This window comes from Apteryx mantelli, chromosome 13, assembly GCF_036417845.1.
Source record: "Apteryx mantelli isolate bAptMan1 chromosome 13, bAptMan1.hap1, whole genome shotgun sequence".
In the NCBI taxonomy this organism is placed as follows: domain Eukaryota; kingdom Metazoa; phylum Chordata; class Aves; order Apterygiformes; family Apterygidae; genus Apteryx; species Apteryx mantelli.
In genome coordinates, this window is record NC_089990.1 from 16,160,137 (window position 1) to 16,186,331 (window position 26,195).

General features: G+C 39.9%; 1 protein-coding gene across 2 annotated transcripts in view; it reads left to right on the top strand.

The window, feature by feature from the left end:
* AFF2 (ALF transcription elongation factor 2) overlaps positions 1 to 26,195 on the top strand; it is a 337,074-nt gene that overhangs the window by 259,571 nt on the left and 51,308 nt on the right. For both annotated transcript variants that reach the window (XM_067304178.1, XM_067304179.1), the window contains exon 9: positions 3,739 to 3,776. In XM_067304178.1, coding sequence (XP_067160279.1) covers positions 3,739 to 3,776 — 38 coding nt within the window. The remainder of the gene's footprint in view (positions 1 to 3,738; positions 3,777 to 26,195) is intronic.

Genomic DNA, 26,195 nt, shown 5'->3' on the forward strand with positions numbered 1-26,195 from the left:
TTTCATTCCAATCTTTTGCAGCATCATTTCCCACTCAGAGGACATGCATCATGACTTGGGAACCTCCTACCTGCTCTATTTCTAGATGATACTTTTAATGCATGAAGTTTAGGAATCATTGTGGAGTAAAACCAGTTTCTTATTTGTAAAAGCCCAGGAATATAAGGTAAACAAAATAACTCTTAAAACGTATTTGTCTTTGAAATATCTTAAATTAATAATCAAAAGCTCCCATCAAGTCTAAAACAAATCAAACTCAGTCATGAAGATGAGAAACAGGAATTATTAACTTAGTAGCGAGGTTGATGGAGGCTCAATGAGATCATTTTGTTCAAAGATTAAAGGCTATGAGCACCGAAATAGTTGAGGAGGATGGCTATGAACACATCTGACTAGAGCTGCTAAATTCAGTAATGATCAAAAGTTAATTATCAAAGCAGAGAGAACTACTCAACACAGACAATTTGAGTCAATAGCTAAGCAGCCCAGAAAAAAAGTAATTTGGAAGAAGTATTTTCCTATAATGAAGTTATATAAAAGACGTACATTTCAAAGAAACCTGCCTAAAACAAGATTGCATTCTTCCTGATCAGAGAAAAATAATTAGCTCTAATTGACAGACCTGCTGCACACCAAATATTTTCAAACAATATGTTTCTGCATCAAAGCTTAATGTGTAGAGTTACTCAATGTCACTTTGATTTTGCCTTTCTTTATCTTCTGCCACTGGGCATGCTCGTGATATCGCAACAAATACGCTTTGAAAAATGAATGAGCAACACATACAAGACAAATAAAAGCAGAAGGCCAGATCCTGCATTTCTTTCTCAGAAGGAATTCCAGGCATTTATTCTGTGCTATGTTTAACACCACCATGTTCCCACTCAGTGGCAAACTGAATCATTTGCAATAGGAAATGTCCAGTTGCTTTATCATCCACCATGAAATTAGGCTGGTATGTAGACTGACCTGAGAGCTCGCAATATTTTTTAAAAACTGTGTGTAAGTGAGCACGTATGTGAGGACACTCTCCCCTCAGTATGTGCCTTTTCTTAACAATTAGGAAAGTGCCTTCTCCAGGTAACAGGAAAAAAACGGAGGGGAATTCTCCAGCTAAAAATCTAAGAAGAGATAAGTGCTAAAATCTTCATAACCCTAGAAAATAAAATGCATCTATAATTCTTTGTCCCTAAAGCTACCACATTTCCTGCTGGGTAAACAGTTGCCATCAACATAGCTAAGTAGTCAAAAATCAAATGCCCAGTTTAGACTATGCTTTTTAATATTCCATGGCTTTTACATTGCCAGTTCTCATGCTTTGAAATAGCTTCATCTTCTTTAATCTTTCATGCAAACAGTTTAGCTCACACCATCATGCACATACTCTACAGAATACCTTCAGCTTTACTGTGTATTAGAATGAACTGTATTATTATTTACTTGTGACCCCAGACACTTCACATTCTTCTGTTTTCCTTATCTGTATTTTGAAAACAGTTTTTGTTTAGTGATTTTTTTAATAATTTGGAAGAAAAAAACAACTTGTATCTGAGATTTGGATGCAAGTTTCACATGCCTGAACTCAGAATTGTTATAGTCCAGCTATCTGATATATAGAAGGGTCAAGCAAAATAGCACTCTACGTCAGAAGATCTTCTGCTGTAACAGAAGGCTGTTTATAAGGTTTAAAAATAATTTTAGTTCCCTGCAGGATGGGACTGAAACTTGTCATTTAATGGGAGGCTTGGGTAACTGAAATGCCGTTTTTGATGCTGTTTTCATCCATTTTAAATGAAGCATTTGCTTGTTGTTACATGTAGTTTATTACTCAGAAAGATTTCTTAATAACACCCTTTTGAGTCTGTGTGTTCATGTGGCAGCTGAAAAAGGGGTTTTGGGAGAGTGTTGCTGGAACAAGGCAGAACTTACATTATTTCACTAATGAGGCAGGGACCCAATTTCATCATAGGCTTGTTGGAGAGGACAGGATTAGGTTTGGGTGTGTAACAGTGATTTGTGCAATCTTAACTTTAGTGTTTCCTGAGGTTTAAGTGTTTTATTTAGCAACTCTACTGTACAATTAATGTAATTGTTTCATATCATGCATTCACTGATTTATGCTTTAGATAGAAAATGTAATCCAAATAGAACAAATGCATCTTTCTTTGCACACAGGGAGCCAGCCCAGAAAGTTATTGTTGCCCCATCTGAGCTCTCACAAGCTTTAATTGCTTCTCTCAAATTAAAACTCAGTGTTAGGTATTTCCATGGACTTAAGACCTAGATTTTATCTTTGCTATGGCTGGAAGCAAAAGTGCCAAAATGCCAGGTATTTTGAAAAACTAGTCCCATGAAGAGCCCAAAGGAGAACTCATTCTGGCAGCATTTGGAATTCAAATGTGCAGGTTCCAGAGGTTTCAAAAGTTAGTCAGTTTTCATGTGGGATTTAATTCCTTAAGGGTTTATGTGAGCATCTTTCAGGACCACTGATATTAGTAGTTCTTATGTGGGAACCATTTTTTTCCCATCCCTAAGCATGCTCTGGTCTGAAGTCTCTCACCAAAACCCTTCACTTCAATTTTTGTAGGCTTTATAAAATATCTCTCAAGGTAATTAAGCACTAAGACTTTCTGTAGTATAATAGGTTTATGGATCAGTTGTCTTAATTCTGCCTTTCACTGCTGCCTGTGCTTGTAATCTCACTAACCATCTGACTGCTTTCCACATTTAAATCTATTATAGTCTGGTTCTGTAAATACTAAAAGGAATTCTCCAAAATGATATGACAGCATCAGTTTATCTTAAGGTGATATTTCAAGCCCTCCTGTGTTAAAATGTTATTTACCTATTTCTGAAAAATTCAGAGGGAATACAAGGTTGGTTCAGATTACATAATTATGCCACAGAAGCATAAAAAAAAAATCTGCACTAAAATCTCGAGCAGCTTAAACAGTTTGATAGACTGTGGCGGTTCTGCCATCGGTGCCCCCAGCTGTGTTGCTTAGCAACATTTTAATTCAAGAAGAATCGAAGGAGATGAAATCCCTGTGGAGAGGGAAACAGAAATAAGAGGGCCGTTGACAGATGATCTGAGTTGTTTCTTCTAATATACTGTGAAGATCACTGGCTCTTTTCATGAATGATAAATGGACTGTACACAGATCAATGGGTTCAGCAATAAGCTGGAACCAGGCTCCATGTCTGAGGCAGTGTGGGCCGAGGGGCCCAAAGATTTACTCATTTAGATGATTTGGAGTGTGTTTTCTCAAAGGTTTCACAAGAGGAAATTGATCTGAACATTTGGTCATCCCTTGCCCTTTTCTGTTGGCAAATAAGAACTGTTTTGGAAGGAGAGTCCGTTCTTGCCGGCATTGTTTCCTTTGATGCTGTTGTTCTATCTATGGACAGATAGGTTAGGGCCAGACTTCGGAGCGGGAAATGAAGTCATCGCCCCGAACAAGCAGTTCCTAAGCACTCGTGGCCATTAAAAACAAATAAACCGCATCGACAGCACAAACTGCGGAAGGCGTGTTTCAAGCCCGCAGCGCTCTCTCTCCGACGTGGCCAAGTCTGGCTCGGGCAGCCCCACTCCCGCTGCCCCCGTGGGTGCGGCAGCCCCCGTTGGTGCATGAACTCACATGCGTTTCTGACGTGCATGGGTTGTTTCGGTTGCAGCGAGTTGTGCTTTTAGGTATGTCGCTTAACTGCTTGTCTCCCCCACCCCTCTTATGTTTACAGGCTGCTGAAAAGACAAAATTGAGAAACATTCCTGTGAAGTAAGTTATTTTTATATCCCTTGGAAAATGTAACTTTAATGAACTTCTTCCATACAGTCACAAAAAAGACTAAGGCAATAAGAAGGGCAATAAAAGAGATACGGGAATTCAAGTTACCCCTAATCATAGCTATAAAAAAGTCAATATCATTGAGGAAACCTTCTGATTTTTTCATGGGTCCCTAATGCTTGCACTCCCCAAGTTTCATCCAGTTTCCATAAATTAATGTATTGTCTATGAATAGCTGCCAAATAATATCACAATCATATTCAATACATCGTGCTCCTAGCCTTGGGGAGGTTTGTACATGCTAAAAAGATTATGATTTTTAATTGCAATCCTTGAGAAGGTCTGACAGGAGGGAAATAACTAAGAATGTGCCAAACGATTTCTAAACACATGGGAATATTTTGCACCTATGTATCAAGGCTTTGCCACCCTCTTGATTAAGAGCTCTTTCTCACTCCATGTGTGCATCTCACTCCCACCACACACACACGTGTGTTTCTGCTCTTTACAGGAGGATTCGGTGAAGGATGAGCAAGTTACCAGGGAGCAATTTCCAGGGCATTTTATGAGAAGTTCTTAAATCTTAGGGCACTAGTAGCAACACTCAACCATATATCATTGAATTAAGAAAGTTGCTATATAGATGTCCTGGCTCTTTGAGAAAAGGCATTTTTGGTTAAAGCTACCAGCAATCAGTGGTTCTGTTTAAATAATGAACACCAGAGTTTTAATGGGCTCTTATGTACCAATAAAACACATATTTTTAGCTTCAGTAGCTGATCACTGCAGTTTTACTAAGTCCTAGTAACTGTATATTCTTGCTATATACAGAGGAAACATTTTTGTTTTCATTTTAGATTGCTGATCATGCAGGCTTTTGGACTAGCATGTTTTTGTATTTGTAAGAAGATGCGCTGATAGGACTCACAAATCATTGTGTTTTGGGGTGCATAACAAAAGGATATGGTTCTGCTTCTCACTTGGCTTCCATCGTGTATAGTCATTTACACCTTGCAAAGTGAATGCAAAACGTGTATGAACACTCCTTCGAATGATTAGGCAAGATGCAAGATAGTCATAAATCAGTCTCTCTTTATGTTTCATTTAATCTGATAAAAATTAGAAATGGGATCCAGCAGGGACCTGATAGCACATGAAACTTCTAATAAGACAAGGGACCTTTCGTGCCTGTAGGGCTAGTTCAAATTCAGTGCAAGCTGAGTTAAAGTCATTGTTACCTGTGGTTGTTTAGTAGTGTGAAATGAGCTGTGATTTCACCTCACCTGCTAAAAGATCCAGGAATGGAAATTGATGAGGGTCCTGGGGAACAACTCCAAAATAATTATATTTTTACTTTTTTCATATTTGGATTAAATTCTCCAGAACAGCTCAACTGAATTGAGTTCTCCTGCATATAACAGAGGTATTGAGCCTTGCGGTCATTAAACAGCTTGTATGTGACACTGATGCCCGATTACTCCGTCAGAAGTGGGGGGAGAGGGGACTAGGTTAAATCATTCCTTCCTGGGACTTGAATAAGTGTTGTAACATTTTGGAAGGGAAGAAGGCCAGATGGACAGTCTCGCTCTTTCCACCTACATGTGTATATCTCGCCGTGTCATGTTTTCCCCAACTGGTTGTTTAACTTCTCTTTGACTATGTTCATGGTTGCAGCTTCAATTAGTACCCTAGGGAATCCATTATACATATTAATTACACTCTGCATAACAAAGATCTGACAAAAAATCTGCCTAGTGTTTTTCAGTGAAATATAAGTACTTAATGTACCTGTATACAATTATGATTTTATACTAAAATATTACCTCTCAGGGCAAGAGTAAAAACAGTACCTTTAAGATGGCAGTAGTAGATATGGATTTTATTTGTATAAGCATCACAGCCACACTTAGTACAGCTCAGGCTTGTCTAGCTTTTAGTGCTATTGCTTTTGTAGCTCTCAAATGTCAAAGAGAATTTCACTTGAATTTTAATGTTCTTCAGCTATGCAAAATAAAGTTAGTAGCTTCCATTGTCATAAGGACTGAAAGCTGTACAGATTCCTTCTACCATATGTGACTTATCACATACATTTTTAAAAACACATTTCTGTTATTAAGACATATGTGATAGTACACTTCTGCAAATGTGAATTGCTTTTGGCTAAAAGCCACGCACTAATAAGTTGAGCTGAATCTAACTGCATTTGACATCTGTTACTATATATATATATATATATATATATATATATACACACATATATAAAAAATATATTCTCAGTTGTCATTAGCATAAGAAATGTCCTTACTTGTATGCTGACATAGTTCCTGTGGCCCAAAACTGGAATCAGAAATCACTCTCTTTTAAAGACTGTAGTTTATATACTGGCAGTGAACTGGGCCTGGTATTACCACTATTTAACACATCAGTTAAGGAGCATAACTAGAATTTCTGTTGAAATGATCTATTTACTTCTAGTTGCTAAGTTTATTAATGTTGCCCTTTTCATGTTCGGGAGGAAGTGTGCTGTTCCTATTTGTTCTCTAGAAGCCCTCCAACAGTTAACTCTTCTGGAGGGAATAAAGAGGAAGTTTCCTCAGGACAGTTTAATAAGCCAGCCAAGGATCTGGCTTGTTAATATCCAGGTGTTTGTCGGTGCTTAGATTAACGGATGTGAATTAACCAGGGCCAAGGTGGATGCAGATGGTGTTCAGCTCCTTCAGAGCACTTGGTCTCAATTCCATGTTGCTTGTAGCACTTCAAGTAAACATAGTGCATCCAGAGGAACCCATCTTTATGCATTGGTGGCATCATCTGACACAATATTACTATAGATAACCACACAGAAAATTTTTTGATTTTTTCAGTGCAATAGTGCAGTTAGGATTCCAAAAACATAAGACTGTCTAAAGACCATGTCTTTTTGAGGCACCAGTGTGGCCTGCATAACTGCAAAATCTGAACATCTCATTATCTTATTTATCCTGCCCTGTCCCTGTCACATAACAAGCACTTGCCGTCCCCATTGGCTCTATCTGTATTTACACTGAGAGTCTGTAGTAGAGAAGGAAGCAGATTCCAGGATGCAAAGTCCTAGATACTTTCTCCCCTACTTGGGAGAGAAGTAGGCCCATGCGTGTCATACTGTTCCCATCCCTGAGTCTGAAAGAGGTGACACGGCTTACCCAAGTTTACCCCATGGAAGGTTTCCAATTTCTAAAGAGCTGTTACATAAGCAGTGGGTTCAGACTAGGACACATCCAAAGGAAATAATCATCTATATACTCTGTGGTTCGATGGAGGAGGGGGAGGACAGAGATCTCCTTAGGAATCAATAGCAACTTTTTTGTGAAACCCAACTGATGATCACACTTCCCACACTTTTTTTCCAGACTTGGGTAGGCAATGGGAGCCCAAACCAGCTGAGGAATAAAGCCTAACATCTAGAGGAATCATGTCTGTGTTGACTTGGACCACATCACTTGGCTTGGCTTGGTGGTTCAGGATGCAGAATCCCCTCAGATCCAGGCACAGTCAGGGTTAGACATGTAGAACCTCACCCTTGTGTACAAATACACTTCACTTGGCAGCCTGTAGGTTAATGTAGACTGAAGGTCCACCAGCCAAGTGCTTCGTAGCTACCAGTGGCAGAAAGGGGGGGGAAGGAGAACAATTATTGAGTCATCCTCCACAGGGAGCATTCAACCATCTGTCTGCACACAGCAGGTAACACTTCCGTAACTACACGGCATGTTAGGAGCTACCGAAGCACTTATCCTCCATGCAAAATCTTTTTTGAAATCTGTTCATATTTTTTGCCCCCACAACATCCTGTGACATATATGACACCATAGTGTGTATAACAATATTGTCTTTTGATTGTTTTAAACCCTTCTCCTGATATATTCACTGGAATTCATGCAAGTAGTTATGAGAAACAGCAAATGATTACTCATTATCCCTCATTTGTTATATTACAGATCTCTGTCATATAGACCAAGGAGACACTTCCTACTCAAAAACCACTAATAAAGCAGTTTTCCCTCTGAGCATGTGACTCCACCAGTGAGCTAATATAGGCCCAAGTCAAATCTCTCTGAGACTGGAAAAGGAAGAATGTGTATCTCCTAATCAGGCAGAAGCAGTTGTTATAAAGATAACTAGCTTCTTTTTTCTCTTTTCAATATTAGAGAAAGGATATCTTTGCATGGAAGCACCCTTCTGAATAGGGACTGGATATAATCGGGCTCTAAACAAATGCCCCAGAGTGCAGTCCTGTATGCAAGTGGCCAGAGGGATTCTATGGGAAAATGTGGGCAGGTGAAAGAATCATTCAGATAAGTCCTGATGTCATCCTACAGTGGAGACTAGAACAGTTTTGTAAGAGAAATTAGATTTTTAAAATGGAAAAAGAATGTTTTTAAGAGCAGTCTATGTATTCCATTAACTGCTGTAGAACTGTGAGAATATTTGAATTGGCTTCTTGCTCCGGGGAAGAAAACATTGACTTCCTTGAGTGTCCTTTATCCTCTCTTCTTTTATAGTCCCTTTAAAATTCTTCAACAGAAAGCAATGGCATTTTCCCCAAACACCTGCATATGTTTAAATTTGCTGTAGACTTAATGACTTCCAGATACATGTTCTGGGATTATAGTTGGTGTTCAGATCCCACTGCTTTTTATATTTTCAAAATATGTTTGTTTTCCATCACTGACTAGACCAGCCACAGGTTTGTTAACCAGAAAGACTTCTGGTGTTTATTGTCTTTTCCTGCCATAAAACTCATCTTCTCCTCAGAAGGGCATCCGACTGGACATGGTATGGTTTTCTGTCCCAACCATCACTGGAATTGCAATCCATTAACATTTGATATCTTGACATTTCAATTGACCTCTCATTTGCAAAGCGCAGTGGTATTTTTCATGGCCTTTTCATCCTTGATTATACATGGAATGGGAGTGACTGTTTCTACTGACTGCACTTTAAAAATATCTTTGTTTTACCAGCTGGAGTGGCACCTCACTTCTCCCTCACTGGACAAACCCTGCTCTGCACAGCAGGGCTGACGTCCACGTGAGTCACGCAGAGCCAGAGGATTTTCTTATTGACTCGCCAAGCGGGAGGGCAAGCAGGTCAGCCTCCGAGGGTCAGCTAATGTATACTGTAATAGCAGTAACCATAAACAGATCTTTTGCCCCTGTTGGCATAAGTGCAGGCCCCTGGGCTAGGTCTGAAGGTGTGTTTGTTTTTAACCAGTCAAAGCAGGCACCTGTAACCAGTAGAGGTCCAAAAGTGGTGGTACCCATGCTCAGCTCTTTCAGCAGGGGATATCTCCTGACCTGTATTAAAAAAAAGAAGAAAAAAAGCATATCATGTCCAGGGTGAAAAAGCCTCCCATTGTAGACAATAGCATGGGAAGATGGCCATCTGCTACTGTACACTGTGTCTAGTGGAAACACACACATGCACACACATATATACATATATGTATGTGTACACACATACATATGTATGTATATGTATACATACACCTAAAAGACATTTACTAGAGAATAAAAATGAAACCACTTTTAAAGAAAGAAGAAGCCCAGCCCTGCCATAGCTCTTATTTTCAGTAAAAGTCCCAAGCAATTTTCACACCACCACGTTACACTCCACTTCTAAACTTTTCTTCCCATTGTTTCTCTTTTGACTGTTTCTGGCTAGCTACTAAATCAGCTAGCACCAGTTAAAATAGTTCTAAAAATCCATTACAACACAGTGCCTAAACAGCCTGCCCCCATTCATTTCTCAGAGAAATCCGTTCATATTTATGTTTTAATACTTTAAGTCTAGCATGTGAAAGCATTCAAATCCCCAGTGAAAATCCAGGAAAAAGGCGCTTACAGGCAATTATAGACACTGTTCTTTAGTCCCTGATCCTCCTAGTCTGTCCATTTAGGCATCTACACAAATACAGAGTTCTGACAATGGGATCAATTTATTGTACTAGCAATAAAGTCCCTCCAAAAATGCAACAAACCCAAAATGCTATTGATTCTACAAGTTGGACCATGCGGTCGAATCCGTGTGCACGTGCAATACTCGCTGCAGGACTGGCACCTAAAGTATCACTCTGAAAACCAATATACATATGCTACTGTTGGTTTCCAGCAAGTTTTATTTAGGGGACTACATTTCCTCAGCAGAATGTGAACTCTGGAAATGTTGCAAAGGATTATTTCACTCCTACAAGTTAAAGGTTAGTGTTGGAAATGGATTATAAAACTGCCGCTTTTAAACTGTTTGCAAAGAAACGCAGATATTAAATCCTTTTTGATGATATCTCACAAATCCCTAAATACTGATTTTTATGTAAATTTTGACTCTTGCAAAGCTCTGACAATTCAGCCATCCCCATGTGGGTTTGTCAGAGCTCAATTGCTCCGTTAGATCTTTTTTCCTTCTTGCAGTATCTTTTCCTTTATTCCAAAGTCATCACAGCAGCTGGAAGATGTAGTACTTTAGACATAAAATAATAACTCTATTTAATATTTTACCTTTATTTTCTGAATTTGTTCCTCTGACACATCTTGTTAGATATATTTTTATCAGTCCAAAGGATAACCACAGTAGGGCTATTTTTATTTCTAGGGAAATGATGCATGATAACTACTGGCAGGGCCCAAAACAGTAAATCAGTCCTCTTCCAACCACAGAATGTATTAGAAGTCTGTAGCCTGTGGTAATAAGTTATAATTTAGTTGACTAGCAGTTTGTTTGGACTTAAAATTGTACAAATGAGTCACATTGGCTAAGTCCTGAAATATAAAATAGTTTGTGCTTTATTAAGGTTTTCAGCTAACACCACAACAGGTACTTAGAGAGAGCACACATTTTTCAAATGAGTGCAATACATTTTTATAGTGAAATGCTTCCGACTTGATTGTATAATTTATAGTAGATGGTTAAATTACCACACGTCCTGTGTAGTGCACAATGTTTGCTTACAAGACAATGAGATGAACAGACTCTGAGAGCTCATTCATCTAATCTCTTGCAAATCTGAGCACGCACCATCAATACCAAGCACCGCGAGCTGCATCCAGCTATGAGGCGCCCCTCAGCGCCCCAGCCAGGCATATTGCTCAGTAGCCATCGTGGAATTGCAGAGCTAGAAAAAACTTTTTCTTTGTGTATTTTTATTTGCAGAAAAATGTATATTCCAGTTGACCAAAGCTAGTCATGCATTTGTGTCAAATTTGCCAAGACTCTTGCAGCTGGATAAGTCTTTTGGTTATAAGTGGATCAGTTTTGTTATTTTTCAGAACAACATTTTTATACCTTCATTGTGATACAGTTTGTCAAAATTAAATTTAGGTCAATTTAAAAAAGTTGGAAAAAAAAAAGGTTGAGCCAAACAAAACCTTTTTAGCCTTCTTCCTCCTTTTGACAGAAAGAAAAATTAGTTCAGGTCGGTATTTATCTTCCAGTTTTAGCCGGTATCTGCTATTGATCAAAGGAGGACATATTCTTCTCTCCTCACTCATGCTGTGTTTCAGCAATATGATCATTTTAGACTTGAAATTTGTCTTTCTGGTAATTATTTTTAATTTTAAGTCACTTAGCATTTATTCAAATAGTGTGAGTGTTTGTTTTGGACAGTGTAGTAAATAACAATTGTTTTCTAACTACCTGTGATGTCTTATAAATTAATGCTTTAAAAAGCTCATCTATTTCTGTACAGTTAAAATATTGCAACCAAGCAACAAATGCCAGCAAAACTGAGTAAAAAGCCTGATGCTGGTATAAACTCTAGTGCCGCTTTTGCTGGTGTCAGCTCAGCTGACTGTATCCAGCCAAGGAACCAGCCTGCAGAACTCATTCTCCTTCATTTCACCAGTAGGCCATTTTCTTCCTGCTGGAAGATAAGCGACTAGAGCAAAACTGTGTAAGTAGTGTTAGGGTACTTACATGAGTGTATGATCTGTTTAGGGTCCAACACATTCTAGACACTCTCCGGCCAAAGATCCCAGCCTTGGAGAGCCTGTGCTGGTAAGGGGCAATAGCTGGAGCTACCTGGTGGTGGTATCTGACCAAGGCTGTCAACAGTAACTCTGAGACGTGTAGGTCTACTTCTCCTCTCATTTAGGCCATGAAACTCCTCTGGTTTCACTGCCATTACTTTTTTTTACCCTTGGTGTGAGAGGGGAGAATGAAGCTTCCTGGACCTTGCTGGCTTGAGGCCTCCCGTTAATATGTCTAGTGGGTTTCCTTTATTTTGTGGATTCATTAAAATAGTACAGAATGAAAGCGGCCCTCCTTGCCATCGCCTTTTATTCAGCTAAGAAAAAGTGCCTGCCATACAGCAAACACAGCTCTTTACTTTGACAGTAATATATGCGAATTAGAAGGAAAAACAGGTGCTTTCATGCATTTGTTTTTTTAAATACAAGTACAAAAAATAATGATCTTTTGCTAAGTGAGAGAAGCAAGAAAAAAATGCAGTCATTTAGGATCGATGAATACAAAAGAAAGGCAAAAGCTAGATAATGTTTCAGGAAATAACACTGCTACAAGGTTAATTTTGCCTAGTACAACATTTCCTGGTATTGAATTGCCTGATATACTCCCTCAGGGATTGCTCCTGCGCTTGCAATAATCGAGGCTGATTTTATTGGAAAATCACCTCTGGATGAGAGACATACTCTAGAGAGAACTTTGCATGGGTACAAATAGGTTTTTGGTGCCAGTGCCATGTTGCCCAGGCCAGCACAGTTATAGTTCCCAATCTGTCTGTGCATTCAAGCAGCAAATTCATTAGCAGCCCTTCTGGCAGGATAGAAAAATAGACATATTAGGGAAATTTACTTTGAATTGTTTTCAGGATTTGTTGGATAACAGTTCAGTAATCAAATTGCGCCTCCTAACAAGAGCATTAAATATTTTTATTAATAGTGGCAGGGAGGCTGCGTATATTATTTTAAGTGCAGAGCGCTTTACCGTAACGCTGTGTGACTTGCAAAGATCGAGGATGAAAGAAGAGATTAGCGTAGTGGGGGCGGGGCTGCTCATGATGTCCGCGCTGATTTTTGTTTTGCGCTGCGTGTCGAGGTCGCGTGGAGTCCCGCAGCTCCCACGTCACCGCCGTGACGCCCGTCCGAGTGTCAGCGCATCCCTCGCGCCCTGCCGGCCTGCTGGCTCTTTGCTTGCGGACGCGGGCCCTGCCTTGCCAGCGCGGTGCTCTCCTAACCGTGGCACCCACGTTCAGATAAGAGCGCTGGTTCGCAGGCCCTGTCAAGCGGAAAGTGAGCATATTGCAAACGGAGCGTGTTTGCCTCCGGTGGGGAGCAGGGACACCCAGGAGCCTGGGGATTCGGGCCCTCCGCTGACCTTGGGACTACTTTGACTGTGGAGAGCTCGGAAAAGGCTGATTCAGAGAGACAGGTGAGCAAGGAAGAAAAATCAAGGAGATTGGCACAAGGACGGGGGAAAAAAAATCTTGCTAAAGAAAGCAGGGAAAATTTTTACACTCAAGGCCAACACTAAGCCCTTATAATCAAGCTCTTCTGGCCACACACTGACAGCCGTGAGAGCAAAAGCCTTCCGAATGCAGTTTTCAAGCTAAAATCTGTGCAAAAGCTGGTGTTCTACTGGAAGAAAAAAAAAAAAAGAGCATGAAGTGAATTTGTTGAAGAAAAGAGTAACTTAAATTAAGCTCCAGGAACAGACAGGGTTAAAAATTAAGATTGTAAAAAATAATTTGTATGCTCTGTTTCCTAATTCCTGTTGTCTTGATTATTGTTTCACTGTGAAGAGAAGAGCCATCCTCAGTATCAATCATAGCAAGCTATTTAGACACAGAAATAAGTGGCATATGGCTTAGCACTTTTGGGTCTAGCAATCAAGTAGCAACCTTCTGCAATACAACTGTAGTGCAGTTCCCAATGGGCTTCACTTTGATGATTAGATATATTGAGTTCCCTGTGTCATTCAAAGACAGCAGAATTTCATACAAGTTGGTGTTAGCTTCCTCGCACTTCATTTCAATTTTCAATAACCAGTGTCATCACATGTAACAGTTTCTTCATAATGGAACTTCATGTCAAATCCGATCTGGCTTTCAAGTGAAAGAGCACTGTGAAAAGTCCTCTGAAATACTGATCTCTGGAAGAATTTTTACCACAGTGAAAATGGGGAGGACTTATTTATTTATTTCTGTTAAAGATGCTTAGGTGCCCAATCCTAAGGTAAAATCGTTCAGGAAGACTCAGAAAAAACAGACTTAGCATTGCGTTTGGGGATGGTATTAGCATTCTTTACAGGACTTAGCGCAGCTGCTCGCTGAAGGCATTGTTGTGCTAAGTAGACAGAAAATATTTGTTCAGTCATATTGGAAAGTGAAACTGTGATATTTAAAGCCAAATTCTTTGTAAGTGGAGTAGCAGCAGAGGTCAATTTGGCCTTCGGATATTAGTCGGTCGCTGTGTATTTGGGTATGGCAGCTGCTGAATATTAGCATGCGGCACTGGTGCAGAGCTCCTGCTTCCCCGATCCTTGTCCTCCCTCCTGCTGTGGTCACAGGACCTTCCTCACGCTCCTTGGGGCCTTCTCCTTTCCTCCCCATTAAAATTCCCCTAGCAGCGTACCAGATACCACCAGATACCTCCCGTGTGCCTGTACGCGTATTGGTGACGGCAGATACAATGACAGTGCAAGCCCTGTTTTTAGAAAGTAAACTCTGTGTCACACATTCACAATGAAGCACTCAGGGTAATTTGCAATTAGTGCTGTAAGAGCAACTGCATACCAGTGTGTCACAGCTTTATAAGCCCAGCGTTTACCAAGCTGCAAAGACAAAATGGCTGTCTGTATCACATACCCAAGACTGTCCATCCCATAGATTTATTTCTTGGCAGTTTCCTACAATTTTGTGAAATTTTTTTTAATGTGACAAAGTCACTTCAATTACACAGTCATTATAAGTTTTGCCAAGGTTGACTATGGATCGTTTTGTGTTCATTAGAGCACAAAATTAGAATTTTCATTGCAGCAACTGTAAACAGTATTGGCTCGAAGGATTCAAGCTTTTCCCCCCCCCCATAAAATGTTGGATAAACTATAATTGAGGATTTCCATGTTTTTTGACAGATTTTAATTCTTTTTCTTTAACTGCCTTCCGGCTGGTCGGGTTTTTTCTTCTTCCTCCTAGCCCTTGATATATTTCTTTTGGCCTAGAGACTGAATAAGTGGTTCCTTTCAAAATGATGGCATTGCCACTCTGTGCATGAACAAGCAGGTGCAGGCAGTGTCTTTCTAAGGCTGACTATATAATTTCTCCAGCTTCTTCAGTGTTGTTGCTTGGCACTTGTTTGTTTAGACCCAGTCAAGATTGTCCATAAATTAGTCATAAATGTTCTTCAGAAGGGTACCCCTGTTTCAGAAAATGCTTTATCAGGTTCTTTAGTCCCCCTGAGTCCCATTAAGTTTTCCCTTAAGTAATTTTGGAGTTGCTTAAGTAATAATCAAAGTTTCTATTTAATAGTCTCATGAATTTAGAGATAGAATAGGTTTGAGTTTGCTGTTCTTGCTGATGTAAATATGAAGAAATCATATCACAAACAATCATTTTATATATGCAAAAATTTAGCAAATAGGAAATAAATCCAGCAGAGTGTGTTTCAAGCCACAGAGAAAAAATTGCAAGAGTTTTCAATAAAGTCCAAGCTTTCAAAGCTGAACTGGAACAGATAAAGAATTGGACTAGCTCCTCTTTTTTGTGTTTAGACAAATAAATAAGATCCAGAAAAACATCTTGGAGAGAAGGAGATTATATTTTCTGCTTGATTTTTCTAGTAAATTCTTTTAGCTTAATTTAACCTTTTTATTGCTGAGTTAGCTCACTAAAAACAATACAGTATTAAGTAGTGGGAGATTGCTCAATAGAAAATATAAGCAACATGTCTCATCTGCTAGTTGTGTGAGCTCCAGGTGAACCTGTGCTGCCCTACCTTCCTTCTCTGTCTCTGAGGGTTAGGGAGTTTGTGCAGCTCCTCACTTGTGGTTCACTTGGAGGAATTTCCAGGCTTTATTCTTAACCTAATATATATTTACAAGCAAGGAGAGGAGACAGAGGCTATTAAGAAGGTAGCAATGAAGCTCAGCAGACACGTCTGCCAGTGCTTGTGCAGCAACAATCTTCTGCCCTGCTCCTGCACGTCCGTGGAATAAGCACGTCTCCTGGCATGTGGCATGCTCATATCTTGCCAATGGGGTGCCCGGTCTTCAGCAGTTTTTTTCAGATGTAATATGCCAGGATAATGTCATTCAGGATAAGATATGTCAGCAAGGCACCAACAGGCTTTATCAGCTTATACCTCTTAGCAAAACCTGGAGCTGCAGTGAACAGGGACAGCAGACATATAGCAAAGGCATACCTCTTCTTTTTAAGAGAAATGTATTTAACAAGATTGTGTACTATTTGCATTCCAAATTTGCAATTAGCACCCAATGAACACATAATGAAATCATCCAAGTGGCAAAGAATGTGTTAGATATGTGTTGTTAGACTTCTTTAGATTAAAGACGCTATTTGGTATGTGGTAGCACAGCTACAATAATAAGCTTTATAGAAATCAGTGTAATCTCAATACTATGAGCGCTCACTGGTTCTCTTATTAAACCTGTGGAGTTTGTATGTTTGTGAAAGTGCATGTGCGTGTGTGCAGGCATGCAAATTACTAAGTGGAAAGATTAGCAAATTGTGGATTGGGGAAGTCTTGCTGTATATAGCAGAAAATTTTCCTTCAAAGCGTGTATAAAGGTTTGATTCTGCAACTTTATTCCCAACCCTATAATTTTACACTAGCTGGCATAAATTAGCAAGCTAAAAATCTAAATATATGTATCTGAAATGACTCTCAAAAGAAATAACAAGATGAACACACACAGTGAAAAAGGAGTAGTGTGTGAAAAACATCTATATGCTTTTCTGCACACAGGTTAAATATAAGTCAAGGAAAGCAAAGAAAAATCCTTCAACTTTAATGGTGTATCTGTGTTGTTTGTAGTCTAGAGTTCTCTGGATATATTTCTTTTTAACTTCAAGGACTTTCAGTCTGTAAAGAAATTGGCAATGCCAAGCATTCCTTCTCCACCAAATGTGATCATTTCTGAATCCAGACAGTGGCTTACTTGCATTAATGTGCTCAGTGGTCTGGTGGAAATCAGTAAAATGATGAGGCGGGGTGAAGGGGGAAGGCGGACCTTCCACATTTATTTATTCTGGATAAATGGTGTCCATTAATCTATCATGAAAATATGGAATTAGCAGGGAAGAAACCACAGTTGCAAATTTGGCAGTTGCTAGCAGGCACAGATGGTCTTTCAGTGTTTTAAGATTTTCCAGTCTTTTGATATTGATACCAACATTGAAAAGTAGCCCGTGTATTGCTAATGTTTATCTAGAGTATCCATAGAAAAATAGTCGTGTGTATTTTGGATTGTTCAATCTCCTCTCAGAATATTTGCATAAAGTTTTTAATCTTAAAGGTAATTTTTTTATGCTCCGTCTATCTTTGCTTAGTTTAATTGGAGTGTGATTTCCTAAAATAAGAAAGACCTCTTCTAGCCAGTATACCCAGACAAAGGCGTGAGGAAGAAAGAGACTCTCATACATGAATGATGTTGAACAAAGTTTGCAGATTGGTACTCAGCATGGATTTCCTGCTGTTACAGATGGTATGGTTCTTGGTAAAGCACCAGGATGTTGAGTCCCCCTTTGGTATAGTGTAGAGGGTTGTTTATTATGTAATTTGGGTGGATTTTCAGTCCCTGTTACTCACCACAGCTTTGCTGAAGCTGGGAACCCAACCCCAGCAATGTCTCCATTCCTAGGAGCTCCAGGCACAAAGTCAAGTGGGAAGGGATACTGTCTTCTGTCTGATCTGCTTTGGAAATGTTGGGTGGAGTCTTTAAAGACCTTGTAGAAATATTTCACAGAGGAAATCACAGAACAGCTGTTGCTAACTTTACTTTGAATTTATTCTCTGCTGGTCCAGAGGACTCATTTTGTGTTGTCCCTTAATGACAGTGGTCTGAAATGCGCCGTTTGAAGCACTGTAACTGTGTACACAGTCCACAAATGCACAGGAGAAAGGCACCTCTTAGTACAAGCAGCCTAAGGTTCTTTGTACTAAAAAATCACTAAAATCTGTTAGGGGAAAAAAGATTACCTCAGCACCACAGCAAATTTCAATGAAAACTTTCAGTCTGGTGAAAAAAGATCTGAGAGGTGAAACTAAGGTGAAAGTTTTAGATGTGTGACAGAAAGGAATTGGAAATCAAGAGTCTGCTATCTCCAATGTATCCAGATGTAAGGGCCCATTCATATAGATTTGTATGAAGATAGACAGACAGATAGATAGATATGGATATTTAGATACAGCTATGGCAAACTTATAGGATATTAGAAGATACAGATATGCTTCTAAATCTTTTTGTGAAAAAATGAGGCAAGAGAATTCTGTCTTGCCAATATCTACCAATGAGAGAAACATTTCTGAAGAATTAAGTATTAGTCACTAATGACAGAATTTTCTAATGGCTGTTCAGCAGAATTACCTCTCAGTATCCACGTGGATACTGTGGAACAGTCCTAGAAACACCTTGCTGCTTCAGGCAGTGGTTCCCATCTTTGACGCACGTGGCCAGATTTCATGTACCACTTGGGAAACAGAACTTAGTTTTGTTTGATAAGCAGGGATACAAAATGTAGAGTTATTTCCCAGTTTGCCAACAGCCATCCCAGGTACGCTGGTATTTTAGTTTAGGCCTTACCTGCCACATAGGGCAGGAGAATTGTCATTTGTTTCACAAGCTACACTTCTATTTATTCATCCTAATACACTGTTTGCCTTTTCTGCAACCACCTGACATTGTGGACTAATGTTCAGTTTGTGATCCGTTACAACCATCCGATCTTTTCCTAGAAAACTGCCTAGCTGGTTATTCTCTGTCTTATATTTATGCTGCTGAGTCATCCTGCCAAAGTGTAGTATCTTGCACTTGTCCACAATGAATTTCATCCTAGTTTTTCAGATTCTCTTTCCAGTCAATCAGAATCATTTTTTATTCTGCCCCATCTTCCAACATACTTGCAGACCTTCTCACACAGGTGTTATTTGCTAATTTAACACACATACTTCCTATTCTCTCATCCAGACGGTTAATGGTATTCTAAAATGTCCAGCTCTATCATATAGCTACTGTGACAGTAGTTACGCTCCAATCTTGACTGCTGTTTCTTGCCAGATCTGTAATAAAATTGAGATATGATAATGACAATGATTTAGGCGATTTATGTGGTCTATAGTGGATAGCTTACCAAAATGGATCAACCCTTTAAAATCTGGAAATGACTGCGCATCTTGCAGGGCTTCTTAGTGAAGTCTGAAGATCCTTGAGTGTATGAACTTCCGAGTTTTTTGCACATATGTAAAGCTTTCATTTAGCAAGCCACAAAAATGCACAAAAAACTCACTGCAACACATTTCAAAGTCCCTCAGCAGCAATTAAAGGCCCTGCAGCTCTGATCGTCTTTTTGCTAACCCACCACATATGAATTTCATGAAATACTGCCTGCCATCAATGTTCTTGCAGCACTGGCAATTCTTTAGTTTTGTGTGTTCCTGTTTTGTCATGAAAATTATACTGAGGAAAATGCCCAAACTTCATCCTAGTCTACCTGACATTTAAAAGAGTAGTGCAGATCCTATACCACTGATAGGAGAGAGATGCAAAACCAAAACAAAGCAAAAAAATAGAAGTAGCTGAAAGCAAGAAGTCAGACATCAAGCTAGACTTAAAAATGAGCATACAAGCTCATTGTTGTGTAAGCTAAAGCTGACCCTGGTCAGCTCTGACTAGTGTTATCTTCACTTATTCCAGATATTGCTAGAGGAATTTCTTCATTTGTTTAATAACAACAAGCAATTTGTCTAGACTTCACTCAGCAGTCATATGCAATCATATCATTGCTCATGCACATACTCCAAAATTCATCTCCACATTTCAAGAATAAAGCCATATATCTAATAATATATGCAGGGGATTGGTCAGAACATATTCTCTAGCATATTTATTTGAGTTTCTCTTTTAAAAGAATTCAAATTATCTTCATTTTTTTAACATTCAGTTGTATTACAGTCAAGTGATCTTTTAATCACTGCTCTAGATCTTGGTTACAGGGTAAGGATTCCCCAGTTCTTTTGTCCTGTGTCATCCGCTACAGTGAATTTCTCAGTTCCTCTCCCTAATTTGTCCATGTATTGGCACACTGCAGCCCAAATACTGCCTCCTTTCCAGAAAGTGTCTCAGACCTTCGCTCACTTGTTTTTGCACCATCCTACAGGATGGTCAGCGTTTGGGGCCCGCTGGCACAATGGTAATCAGATGGCCATATGTACAATCCTGTTCACAGTTAGAGCATTTATTTTGCTCCCTCTTTTTCCCTGGACAAAATGTCCTGGAACTCAGCTCCCAGGATCTCTCCGGGCAATCCCCTGCTCTTTATGTGCTCCTCACTGCAAAACGAGGAGAAAGAAGTAACTGTGTGTACCTCATTGTTTTATTCTGCTTCTCTTCAGTTATTACCTGTGTCCATCTATTAATTTCACATTTGCCAGAGTAGAGGCAGAGTTACGGCCTTGTGATTTGGCCCACTAGAATGTTAACAGTGTTGTTCTCCACGTGAAAGCATTTCTTTACGCTTTAACTTTACACTGTAACTCAATAAAAGATTTTTTCTTGGCCCCCAAGCGTTGTACTGTGATCAGTCTTTTAAAGACAAGTCTGCATCTCCAACACCAAAGCTGAAAGAAGTTAGTTTTGCTGACAGTTTCCTAGCAGTGTGCATAGGAGAAAACCTGTCCTCTGCCATCCTCCCAAGTGAGAACACAGGGAACAATTTCACATGCATTTTTCCATTTGGGTTCCCAAGTGCCTTTGCATATTTTCTCGACCTTATGTTGGGAAGAGTTACAAAGTGGCCTAGCAGTCATCTTCTCCATATTTTTCTGTGGCCATAATTCAGTGTAATGGAAACATTCCAAGGCAATTAGAGATGCAGTCCATATAGCATTCTGCACTCAAAAATACAGCGTAAATGCTAACCTACTTTAAAGAGGCAAACCCCATCAAGAAGATGGGGTTATTGAGAGTCCTGAATCTGTTCTTCATAAGCTTTACACTTTGTTCATATACTAGACTGCATCTTAAATATAAACCTATCATCAGGTTTAGCAAATCAATACCGTAAGAGTGTGAAATGGTCCCCAGAAATCTCCAGAATGCCATTTCACAGTAAAAGCAATTGAAAAAGAAGCTGCAGTGGAATATCTTATGAGATAGCCATTTAGATCACAAAAGGATCGTAAAAGTCAGAAGCAGTTTGTTTGAAGCAAGGTTCATAATATAACCATACAGGGCTTGCTGGGAAGAAAGAGGAAAATTGCAAACCAATTTGTGGTTACAGCTTTTTCTGTCAATTCTACAGGGATTTAAAACTTGTAAAAGGTAGAAGTTCTGCCATCTTACATTGCTGAACTAGAAAGAGATAGCTATAATCATAGGAGGTAAACAAACACCAATTATTGGAAGCCAATATAGTCTTTATTAACTTCAAAGCAATTAGCACTTCTTTAGTTCATTTACTATTGAGCAAGGTGGTGTCAGACAGTGGCATTTGTCCATAGTAATCTGGGCATCTTTTGAGGCTTGCCTTCCTATATTTCTTACGATATTTTGTCAGTGAAGTTTTGATACTTTCTCTTTATGCGTGATAAAGGCACTAATGAAAGCACCGAAAGGAATGTTTCTGTGAGCAAACGCCACCTGAGCATGCCACCGTCTTTCAAACCTTTTGTGACCCACAACTAGATATGTCTTTAAAGATCATTCTGTCCCAGGACAGGATAATAGGAGCAGAATGTTCTGGATGAAGTGGTACGTCACAAAGCAAAAAATATCGTAAATAACTCCATTAATTTTGTCATTCCTATTCAATTCTACAAGTGTCTTGTATACACCCTGTGAATTAATATGTAATCTTTGCTTTTTAGTAAGGGCTAACAGATTCCCTGACTAACTAGCATGTCTAGGGTCAGATTTAAATGAATCCCTCCAATGGCTGGAAACTTAATTAGGTTGCATTTGCAAGTCCTTTAAAAAAATTAAAAATAAATCTCTTATGATTCATGGTTGATTACAAGCTAATATGGAGCCAGTCCACCTTCTTCCTTGCCTGCTTCCTTCTTTTTTTTTTTAAATCTAGACTATAAAAATAGTTTCTGTTTTTTCTTCTGCTAACATTTCTCTTTGAAGAACGGCGCTGCTTTAATAAAGATATAGGAAATGAAATTCCAGCTATGTTACACTCAATCAGATTACCTAGGACAAATGAAAAGTAATACTGCCTCCTTTAATACCATTAGAAGAATTGATATTGCAGGATTCTCGGTAGATCGCAGCGCGCCAGCGATTAGAGGCCTGATGTCGTTCACCCTTTGGTGACACCTGCGTGCCTGTGGCTGGGAAACGTCTCGGCAGCGAGGCACAGACGTGGTGGGGGCCAGGGCGCCTCGATGTGCCGAGGGGCCTCCGCGGCGGCGTGACGCCTGTCCTGGCCGAGGCCACCGCGGCCCGGGCGCCACTGCCCGGCGCCGGGCTGGCGGCTCGCTCCCGCTGCCGGCCCGGCAGCGGCTCGCCTCCGGGGCGGCAGGGCACTGAAGACCTGCTCCAAGCGGCTGGCGGTGTTTATCTACACCTGCGCCCAACGCGTTTCCTTCGTGCCGTCGGTCACTGCGCATCTCGGGAAAGTTGCCGGGCTCTTTGGGCGCTTTCTGTTCCAGGAAGTGAGTGTGGCGGTTTTTTGCCTTACGTAACTCTCCATTTATCTCCCAGTGCCTGCTTTCTGCATCACCACAGTTTTGTGCAGTTTTGCATGTATTCTTCAATCTGAAACAATGCGAAAAAGTGAACATTAAAACATCTGTTCTGATGCATTTATCAGAGAGGGACAATTACATGTAGCATTTTATATTAGTTAGTAATCTTATTCATTGTATAAACTCAAATAGTGCTAAACCAGCTTCTCTTCCTTTGCATGATTTGCACCCGTTTTATCATCCTGTATGACTGACTGCTGAAATAAATTTCTCAGCACGACTCAGAAAGACAAAGGCAAATTATCTCTTTCTCCAAGTGAGTGTTACTGAACAGGAGGCTGGAGTGCATCATCCCTCCTACTTCTTAGTGTCCCTTGTTGCAGGCTGAAAAAGAAGGAAGAAACCCTAATTATTTAACGCCATTAGAAGATCCTGTGTCCCAGTTTGCCGATAGCTGGAGCACTCTCCAGCACGGGGCCACTGGTCTCTATTAGCCGCATCGGGAGCCGGTCAGTGCGCCGCCATGGTCGGCAGGCTGGCGGGGCTGACCAGCGTGCGGGAGGACTTCACGCTGTTTAGGAGCAGCAGCAAATACACCTGGCAGCTTAAACTCATCTGCAGTCTGGAAGCAAAGGGACACAGAGGGCAGTGATAGCCAGTCTGTCATTACAGATGTAATGCACGGCCCTCGGCCAGTGGAAAGTAGCATATCTCCATTTACTTCATTAGGTCAGCATCATTTTATACCAGCGAAGAACTTGACCCATGAATCAAAACATCTTCTGGAGTGTGTAGCCCTGTTGATTTCTTTGGAGCTACCTCAGCAGAGAATTTGGCTCCAAAACATTGCAGAATTAGAGCAAGCCGACAGATGAGAAAAGGGGCTAATAGCTGAAGCCATGAGGTTTGAGACATAGAAAGAAGACAGGCAGTTTGGTGGGTTTGGCTATGCAAGCTAATTCTCAAGATATAAGTTTTTTTTTAATCCCTCTTATTTAATAGTTTTAAGTAAAGGTTGGTCTTATGTAGCTACGCTTATCATAGCATTAGACTCTCTGAATAGGGCCAGGCTCACTTCTGAGCACATTGGTGTAAATCCAAAACAATTCAACTTTAGTAAAGGAAATATCTGTTACATTGAAAGAAATACTATTTCTTTCTAGCTCACTGTTAGGACTTGCAGTCAAAATAGACTTTTCTTTACTAGTGTTTGCTTTGAAAAACAGTATCAGCATGTGATTAAGAGACCATATTAGTGACATACAGCTTTTGCTAGTGTTTAGGAGTAAAGTTCAGCCACTTCACAGCCACCAGAATGTTTTGGGGAGATGTTATCATAAAACTGAATACTTTCAGTAAAACTGAACATAAGGAAGAGGAGTATGGTACTTCCCTATGAGATTGTGAAAATTTGGTGCTTTTTCATTACATTTTTTGTACTTTATAGCAGTACCACTTTGGGGGTATGGTTTAGGATCAGCTCCAGCTCTCAGTCAAGTTAATGGAGGTTGGATCAGTTCCTTCAAAATATGTAACTGAAGTCAAGTTCAATGTGGAAACAAGCAGATGTGGTTGAACACATGCCTCCATGTGCCATGTGTCCCCAGCAGCTAGCTGAGGGACCTTTACACTTCGCATTTTGCAAAATGCAGCTCTTCAACAGCCATGTGAAAAAAAGTCTTTAAAATGTGAAGCGAGTATAACTGATACAGAAGTATCTGTCTGGCTTGTGAAGAGCCTTAAACTACTCTCTAGCGATGCAAACTCTACTGTTTATTGTAACGGGTGCTGATAGTGATGAGGACAAGGCTGTTTCCAGGATCAACACCATCCAATCACCGTGGTCAGAAAGGAGGGGACTTCTCTCAAGGAGATAATGTGGTCATTTATAGGATAAATTCCACCTGTGTTGTGGTAAATAGTCTGTGAAGAACTACCAGTATGGAGGGTGTTTGCAGGGGAGTTGGCCATGAACATGCGCAGGCATTTAGCAAGGTAAAAATGGTATCACAGGTGGCCCTGGTGCCATTTTACTGAAGCAGCATTCTGCATTTAGAAAGCTGGAGAAACTGTTCCAGTAAAGGGTAGACCAGTGGCATAAGAACAAGACCTTGAAAAAGAATTCTGATTTTTCATGCTTGCCTTTTTTTCCAAAATCTCTGTAATATTGATCAGACAATGCCAAACTTTCCAGTCTGTGCAATGAGAGTTAGATATCTTAAAAATCTTTATAGGAACATGAAGTACTAAGCATTTTGCTTGGGATTGGGCTAATTGTTGTGGGAAAGGCACAAGAATTTGGAGCAAGATATTTTATTGCAGTCTTCATATATTGAATAAATATATTAGATGTTTTCATATCTGTATAATGATCCTATATGGCTTGCCAGTTTACAGAAAAAAAATTCTCCTAATTACATCTATACAAAATCTAGATGTAGAGAAGAGCTTAGAAACCCTTAGCACATTCTGCTTGTTTTTTTGTAAAAGTATGTGAAAAAACAGGTAACTTTTGGTTGTGCCTAGGAATGAGGAATGAGAAAAATTCTAGTGTAGTCTAGAAATTTGACAATTTTTTACAGAGAAAAAATGGAAACTTATTAATTCAGCTATTTTAAGTGCTTTTTCATAAATATTTCCAATCAGATAACTTATTTTGACAATCTTGGAAACAACATGCTTTATTAAATTGATGGAGAGGTTCCACTGGCTAGTTGCATTGTGCTTTGGGAGACTCCTCCCTCATGGGCAGGATGAAACCAACTTAAAGCTCTCAGGAGGAACTGCACTCTGGGCTTAACAGATTCCATAAAGCATTTTAAGTCAATTTAATGAAACAAAATATTTCATTTTGGATGAAACTAACTCCAAATAATTTATTTGAGTTTTCCCAACTGAACAGTATAGTTTTGGAGGAGAGCTTGAAATTTTCTTGAAGATAGTAATGCCAATTTTAATGAGAATGTTTTTTGTCTAATGATTAACTTGGAGAATTTCTCAAAGCTCTGCTGAGTATTGCATATAGGAGCCAATTAGGGCTGTGCTTCTCAAGTCTTGTTGGGGGGAAGATCTGTGGTACAACCTTCCACATCACCACTGGAGCACCAGACCCTCAAATAAGTTGGACTAGATTGCAATACCGATGCCTGACCATGAGACAGGATCGGGCCGTTGGACTCTGCGGGGCTGTAGCAGGAGCAGTACCTTGGGGAGAGATAGCTGTGCCAGCAGTGGAGGGGTGAAGAGCACTGCAGGCACCCAGCTGCTGTGCACCAAAGTCACTGGGGTGACTGAGTAAAGAGGATTTCTTTCAAGCCCATTGGGCCCATGGTGATTACTGAACACTACAATCAGGGTCTTCTCCTTTTTTTTTTTTTTTTAAGTTTGATTGCCCTCGCATGAGATGGAAGGCAGAGAAAGGGCTGTGGCAGTACAGATTCCTATGATCTCCCCTTGCCATGCAATCAGAAGAGCTCTGCAATTGAATATT